At 40.4% G+C, this 8,298-nt stretch overlaps 1 protein-coding gene across 1 annotated transcript in view; it reads right to left on the reverse strand.

The window, feature by feature from the left end:
• The window catches only part of PLB1 (phospholipase B1), a 225,477-nt gene extending 218,528 nt beyond the window's left edge, over positions 1-6,949 (reverse strand). The window contains exons 1-4 of the mRNA XM_033937660.1: positions 6,858-6,949; positions 5,024-5,082; positions 3,466-3,523; positions 838-896 (exon numbers count right to left, since the gene is read on the reverse strand). Coding sequence (XP_033793551.1) covers positions 838-896; positions 3,466-3,523; positions 5,024-5,082; positions 6,858-6,924 — 243 coding nt within the window. The 5' untranslated portion in view covers positions 6,925-6,949. The remainder of the gene's footprint in view (positions 1-837; positions 897-3,465; positions 3,524-5,023; positions 5,083-6,857) is intronic.
• Between the last annotated feature and the right edge of the window lie 1,349 nt (positions 6,950-8,298).

Raw genomic sequence — 8,298 nt, forward strand, 5'->3', positions numbered from 1 at the left:
ATAAATTTTGTTAGTTTTTAGAATATGAATTGAATTAAAGAAATTAATAAATTAAACATTTAATTAATTTTATGTTTTGGTATTCTTGGTCTAGCATTTTAAAGAATTGAATATCAGTAATTGATTATATTTACCCTACTTTGTATAGTTGTCTTAATATTATTACCATTTATTTGCTCAATGAATACAGACACAAGTGCTCATTTTGAGGGTAGAAATTGAATAAAGGTCTTCGCCAATTATTTTGTTTCTTTCATATACATTTTGGCAAACTTCAGGGCTTTTTTTGGCCTCTTCATTTAAAGACAGCCTGGCCAGTTGTGTTCACAACCCACCATGCTTTAATTTCCTTTGTATGGACTTGGTAATTTGTGGTGAATCGAGCCCTCCCCCCTCAATAATTATGAAAATTGGCTCCTATGATAGGATCTAAAGATACCGTGAAGCCATCAATGAAGTTCTAACCATCCCGGGGTAATATTCCTGATCATCTATGGAGACTACAAGATGTGCATTTATTTGTATGACATAGGAAACGTCAATGTAAATAGTGCAGCATTGGAAAATAGTACACACTATTTATGATATTGTCTCTGAAATGAAAAAAAAAAAATGAAGATTCCTATAAAGGACACAGGAAGCTAAACAAAAATAAAATATTTTGACTGTCCACCCCTTAATGGAGGCTGTTGTATTCATAGTCTGAGATTCTTCCCAAGTCTGAGAAATTACGAGTAAGGGGAGGTACCCCTCATGAGTCTGTTGGGGGTCTCCTATTGAAAGTAGCAGGGTATATTAGCAGCTATGTTATCGGGTCCATAAAGTTAGAACACTTACAATTTTGAAGCTTCCCAATGCAGCAAATATTTTGATGTCAGAGGGCTTCAGAGTGTGAGCTGTTGGGATGAAAGCAGGTTAATCTTACTCATGGGATCATATGCTCAGGTTTCGTTCTAAACTGAATATAACCACAGGGAACTCCAGCTCTGTAGAGAATAAATTTGCACTGCAATAGAAGCATTTGGTTTTGCTTTTTATAAAGGGATAATTGATGACTTTGCGTTTTATAAAGGGATAATTGTTAGGGATGGGCTACCATTTGCAGTAGAACAAACAAAAAATTGACCCTTTAGTCCCACAGGCAATGCAAATAACAGCGAAAACAAAAGGATCCGTGGAGATGGTGATGTTCAAGATGCAGGCTTTATTCAAAGATGTACAATTGGATAAGCCACATAAAATATATCTAGGACCTAAACCACAGAGAGGTGTGGACCTACCACGGTCCATGTTTCGACAATGATGTCTTCCTCAGGGGTCCTATAGATGACAAATTAATGAGTGTAATCTTACAGTATATATTTCTATATTTGCAAGTTAAGTGGACTTAATGAACTAATAAAGTGACTGGTGCAAAGATAGTGATAAAAAATAATATTATGTTATATGCGAGTAAAGTGGACATGATAAATTAATAAAGTGACTGGTGCCAAGTTAAAAAGTAATTTATATATAATGTGTATATATACATATGTATGCACATATATATTATATACAAATATATGATTTGTGTGGATGGTGATAACAGAACATAGGTGAATATGGGTGAGTCTAAGTGTGAGCAGGTGCTGTATGACAAGTGGAAGTGAATAGCCAATAGTGGCATGGGAATATTCCAAGTTGTTGCATGTCATCAACAAGTGAAAGCTGAAAAATACATGCCATGTCTTTGGTTGCAATAAAAGTGTATACTGACACTGAATATCCAGGTTTGCAGCAACATCCAGAACTTATTCAGGAATGGCTGATATTCAATGATGTACCCACATACCTAACTGGGCAAAATTAAGACTGCTCATTTTCAAACTTGATGTGGTCTTTTACTAGTTTCTTACCACATGGCAAATTTAATTTTGTTCTGTTAAATTTTTGGAGCGTTAATTTGTCCCCCATACAGACAGATGAACAGACAGACATTCTCAGCCCCTTTTGTAAAATTCTTTCTAACTTCTATTACTTTGGAAAGAATTTAAAAAATATAACCACACATTTCGCCCTCAAGTGAACAAATTAATGAGGAAGTGTTTTTCGCAAATTACGACAATTCAGATCAGTTTGCTCTTTATTTACCCCAGCTCTTTTTGCTGTTTTTGTTCAGTTTTTTATTTTATCACATTTAGACTACTGCAATTCTCTTTACGGAGGTTTGGCAATAGGTCTATTTAAAAAGTTACAACTGACTCAGAACACAGTGGCTTGCTTAATTTTTCAATGTTTCAGGTTTGATCATGTGAGTCCACTTTATGATCGTCACTGGCTCTCAATGCGTGAGCAAATCACTTTCAAGATATAGGGGTCCTTTTATCAAGCCGCGCTAGCTGGGTTAGCCCGTCGGACATTTCATCACGCGCTAACCCCCGCGGTCGGCTAAAAAACTAATGCCTGCTCAATGCAGGCGCTAGCGGCTAGCGTGGCAGGTGGTTTAACGCACGTTAAACCCCTACCGAAGCTTGATAAAAGGACCCCATAATGTTTTGTTTTTAAACTCCTTAATAATTAATTCCAGAAGTTTTTGTATCCACTTTTTCTCCCAAAATGAGATGTGTTGAAGTTCTACTTTTGGATTACTACTTTTTCCCTCTTTTAAAGCAGTCTACTTTTAAAAAGATACTGGAAGAATCTTTTTCATACCAGTCTGTCTCACTCTGGAACTCTTCCAGTCTCTATCCAGTAGTCTTAGTCATGCATGACATTTCGCCATAAATTTGAAGACATTTTGGGCTCCTGTTACGAAAGTGCGTTATTAGTGTTTTTAGCGCACACACCGGATTAGCGCGCGCTAGCTGAAAAACTACCGCCTGCTCAAGAGGAGGCGGTAGCGGCTAGCGCGCGGCATTTTAGCGCATGCTATTCCACGCATTAAGGCCCTAACGCACCTTCGTAAAAGGAGCCCTTTATTTTGGAAAAGGTTTGGTTTTACCTTGAATTGTGCTCTCTTAGTCTATCCATATTTCTTAATTTTTTTTTTTTTTTTTTTAGTTCAAGTTTTTTATTGAATTTTGGAGAACAGAAAATGGAACAAAAATAAATCTGAAATATCTGCATCATAAAGATAAAACCATGAACAGTATCAGGTAACATTATCAAGTAGAAGAGTAGTGAAATCATTTCAGGCTCATTTTTGGGAAGAGATGGTACATAAGTGTAACAAGTAGCTAACTATGCAGACTAGGAGACTGCAAAAGGGCAAATAGTCTGCTATGTTGGATAATATTGAATGAAGCAGGAAACTGGTCTAATTTTACCTACAGGGCATCAAAGCCCCGATTGGCATGTTTCTTTTGAAATCTAGCATGGCAAGCATCATGGCCACACAAAAACTGGATTGTACTGGATGAAATAGTTTAATTTCCTTCCCAAACCACTCAAGAACCAAAAGAATAAAGACAAGAGTCAGAGGCTCACCTGAAGCAGGAGGATGTTTGGACATCAGTTCATTATTACATGGAAAGAGGACACTCTCCTGTGATTGAAACAAAGCATGAAAGACACCATATAGCATGTGCACAGACCAGTTAATAAGTCATATATGACATGTGGTTAAAACTAAGACGTGACGGTGATTTAAAAGCAATAACAGTCCTGTTTGTTGCCATATTTAGTTCCATTTCTTCTATAAACTTAAGAACCGAAAGTACAAAATGGCTTTTCCCACCACCCAAAACCTAAAGTGAAATAAATGAAAACCCCTTAACTAATAAGGAAGAGCAGCTTAGAACAGCTTCTCAACTAGTTCTTCCTAAATTCAGTGTGGCCAATATTTAGCCATGGCAGTCAGTATTTAAGCAAAATGCTAGCGAACACCATTACATGAAATTGGATATTCAGGGCTAGTGCCAGGATACAAGCCAACATTGAATATCCAGTTAGGAGTGATATTCATACCACTAACCAGATAGCCAATAGGATAAAGTTAGGACAGTCTTTATGCTGTCCTAACTTTATCTAGTTAGCTGTCTGCTAACCGAATAACCTCCAGCTCTGCCTACAGACTGCAACAGTACTGCCTAGGGAGTTCAAAAGTTGGTCATAGGATATATTCAGTGGTGCTGTGCTGTTAGTACCACTGAATACCCCATCACTGACACCTATCCAGTTAGCAGTGCTTGCATTAAACTCTGGAATTTTTTTGCCAGAGAATGTGGTAAAAGCAGTTAGCCTAGCAGGATTTTAAAAAAAAGTGTTTGGCTAATTTCCTAGTAGAAAAGTTCATGAGCCATTGTTAAGATGGAGTTGGGGAAAATCCACTACTTATTCCTAAGATAAGCAGAATAAGATCTGTTTTACTCTTTTGGATCTTGCCGGGTACTTGTGACCTGGGTTGGCCACTATTGGAAACAGGATACTGGACTTGATGGACCTTCAGTCTGTCCCAGCATGGCAACTCTTATGTTCCTATGTAAGCCAAGTATAGGATAATCAAGTCATTGTGATATCACTGATGAGGCTGGCTCTTAGGCATCAGTGGAATGAGGCTTTATGACATCATAGTCTCAGCTCAGGAATGTTGCTACTCTTTGAGTTTCTGACAGGTACTTGAGACCTGGGTTGGCCAATGTTGGAAACAGGATACTGGGCTTGATGGACCTTCTATCCTAGTATAGCAACTCTTATGTTCTTATGTTTATGTTCAGTCCAAAGACACAACAGCACTGGTAAAGTGGAGAGAGGCTAGCAGAAGCCAGAAGTAGAGCCTACAGATCACTAGTATCTGGCCAAAACCCAAGGAGTAGCAACATTCTAGAATCTCATAGTGTAAGCAAGATTCTGGAACCCCAAAATGTAGAAACATTCCATGCAGAACTCCCAAAGAGTAATAAGATTCCACGCTACCGATCCAGGGCAAGCAGTGGCAAAGTTCTTACTAGTGGAGCTGCACTGGCAGAATACTGTGTCTAAATGCATATCAATCAGAACACTTGGTTGTCCATGATGTGCTATTACACAGGTTCATCAAGCTTACCTCCTCCACTATTCTATGCTCCACCAGGTGGTTTCCAGTACGAAACTGAATGTCATCTCCTGAAAGTGACACAATTTATATGAGTTCCAGTATGGTTTTTGTAAGGTAATAAGAGTCTTAGTTATATAGCTTGGTTGATAATGTATTCTTGCATGCTTACAGAGTGGACTGGCAATAAAAAAAATAATCCTAGAGAAGCCAGACCTCATACTTCATCTGATCCTAGGATTGGGAATGATTTCATTATACCGTATTTACTGAGGTGGAAATCTTGCCCTGCTGGCATCTGGTTAAAGCAAAATGAAAGGAATTGTCCTCCCTTTTTCTCTCTTTTGAATCTGGATTTTGATTGCAAATTGGGGAAGGGGGGATCATACTTTTTCCCTGCAAGTAACTTAAGAATTGTTTTGAACTGATTAAAAGTCACACCTGGCCTCCTATTGTCATTACGCGTTTCAGTGCCTTATAGCACATGGATATTTGAAAGGGGGAATCCACATATCTTTGCAATTCCAACACTTTTCTTTCCTTTCTTGTACCCATTGTTCCCTCTTGATAGCTGCACACCAAATTTGTTTTCTCTGTCTTGAGACTATCTTACATACTCAGCCAGTTTGATTTTCCCAAGCTAATATTGCTCCCAATGTGGGAAGAAATAGCACAAGAAGCATTGAAACATGAAGGCAGATAAATGCCAAATGGCCCATCTAGTCTGCCCATCCGCAGTAACCATTATCTCTTTCTCTCTCCAAGAGATCCCACGTGCCTATCCCAGGCCCTCTTGAATCCAGCTACAGTCTCGGTCTCCACCACCTCTTCCAGGAGACTGTTCCATGCATCTACCACCTTTTCCGTACAAAAGTATTTCCTTAGATTACTCAGGAGCTTATCACCTCTTAAACTTCATCCTATGCCCTCTCATTGCAGACTTTCCTTTCAAATGAAAGAGACTCGACTTATGCGCATTTATATTACATAGGTGTTTAAATGTATCTATCATATCTCCCCTCTCCCACCTTTCCTCCAAAGTATACAGATTGAGATCTTTAAGTCTGTCCCCATATGCCTTATCACAAAGACCACACACCATTGTAGTAGCCTTCCTCTGGGCCGACTCCATCCTTCTTACACTTCTCCCTCCGTATTCGCTGTGATAGGAGATTAACAGAACCGCAAATAAAGAAAACCCGCAAATAACTTTTTCATATGTTATTCGCTGTTTTCTATTAAAAACCATCGTGAATATAGTGAAGCCGTGAATAACATGGTGGGAGAGACCTGGTCTGTTCCTGAAGGAGAGGCAAAACATGGTGAAGAAAGAGCTGGGAATCAGCGATTTTCTCTGTAAACGCTTGGACTCAGCAATTTCTCTATGCAAATTGATGTAATTTGGGGGGGAGGAGCCAGCAAGCTAAAAACCGTGAATAATCGAAACCGCAAATACGGAGGGAGAAGTGTATATCTTTTTGAAGGTGCGGCCTTCAGAATTGCACACAATATTCTAAATGAGGTCTCACCAGAGTCTTATACAGGGGCATCAATACCTCCTTTTCCCTACTGGCCATGCCTCTCCAATAGTTTTTTATCTTCAATTTAAAAAAAGCCTAATGTGACATCATAAAAGGGAGGGGGTGTCATTTGGGAAGGGGAAGTTGAATATTTTCGCCCTCATCCTTCAGAATGATGTAACCATACCTCTGTACAAACACTGGGGGTTCTGTTACCCAGAGACAGCTGATGTATGAAGAAATAGACGAAACCTTTCTCAATGGCAAGTTCCTTCATGATAGCAACTCAGGGACATGATTGTCACCTGGACTCAGCACAGACTTACCTGCCCCAGGCTGTAGGCAAAGAAAGAAAAGGAAGGTGACTAGGCATGGAAGTTGCATGGCTGACATTGGCCACTTGGTCTCTCCTTTCTTTCTCATCAGGCAAAGAGAAGATCCCCGCACTTCCTCTGCCTTTTATAGTTTTTCTGGACTGATAATACAGCTGTTATCAATTTGTTATCAAGTTCACCTTTGCTGTGTACCCTCCAGAGTTGATCCGTGCAAACATTTTCCAATGCCATGCTCATAAAACATTATTTGGCAGAAAGAGTTAGCATTTATGGATACAATGGTTTTCTGTTTTCTAATGATCTCTGTATTTTATGTTCACGCTATGCAGCACTGCCTTGTTCTAGCAGTTTTTGATTATGATGTATCTGAAGACTTTTACTGCTGTGTATAACTGAAATGATCAGAAGCAATTAAGGAAAGATTTATAAACTATAACGAGTTTTTACCTCATACAAAGTTGTCATCCTCTATAATAAAACCCTAAGTGTGCATGCACATTTACAATGGCATGATCCCTGCCTCTGTGGTTTATGCCTCCATGGCCGTGTTCGATTTGTGGCATGTGCAGCGGTTTGAGCGGTGACGGTGATAGGCAGATGAAGGCAGAGCAACATCAGGACGGTTCACCGCCGAGAGCAATCGCAGGAGGTGTCCTTCGGCCTGGACGAGGTGGACAGGGTGCGGGTGCTTCGAGACATCTGGCTGCTACTGCTGTACAGGGAAGTGGAGGGGGAGAGGAAAAAGGGGCTTATTTGGGGGGAGGGGTGTGCTGGGGGCAGGCAGAAATCTTGGCTTGTTCTTGTGGGGGGATACAGAAGAGGGCCAGGAAGAGACAGGCAGGCATGGCGCAACAGAGAGAGACAGGCAGGCAGGGGACCAGGGAAAGACACAGACAGAAAGAATGACAAACAGACAGGGGCCCAGAGAGACAGACAGACAGACAGACAGCGGCCAAAGTGAGAGAGACAAAGAAAAAAAGACAGACTGCGGCAAAGAGAGAGAAAGACAGACAGACAGGGGGCCAGAGAGACAGACAGCGGCCAAAGAGAGAGAAACAAAGAAAAAAAAGACAGACAGACAGAGGCCAAGGAGAGAGAGAGAGAGAGAGAGAAAGAAAGAAAGACAGACAGACAGGGGGCCAGGGAGAGACACAGAGAGAAAGAATGACAGACAAACAAGGGGGCCAGAGAGACAGACAGAAAGAAAGACAGACAGACAGACAATGGCCAAGGAAAGAGAGAGACAGAAAGAAAGACAGACAGACAGAAAGCGGCCAAGGAGAGAGAGAGAGACAGAAAGACAGACAGACAGAAAGCAGCCAAGGAGAGAGACAGAAAGAAAGAAAGACAGACAGACAATGGCCAAGGAGAGAGAGAGACAGTAAGACAGACAGACAGAAAGCAGCCAAGGAGAGAGATAGAAAGAAAGAAA

The sequence above is a fragment of the Geotrypetes seraphini genome, chromosome 3 (assembly GCF_902459505.1).
Source record: "Geotrypetes seraphini chromosome 3, aGeoSer1.1, whole genome shotgun sequence".
Lineage (NCBI taxonomy): Eukaryota > Metazoa > Chordata > Amphibia > Gymnophiona > Dermophiidae > Geotrypetes > Geotrypetes seraphini.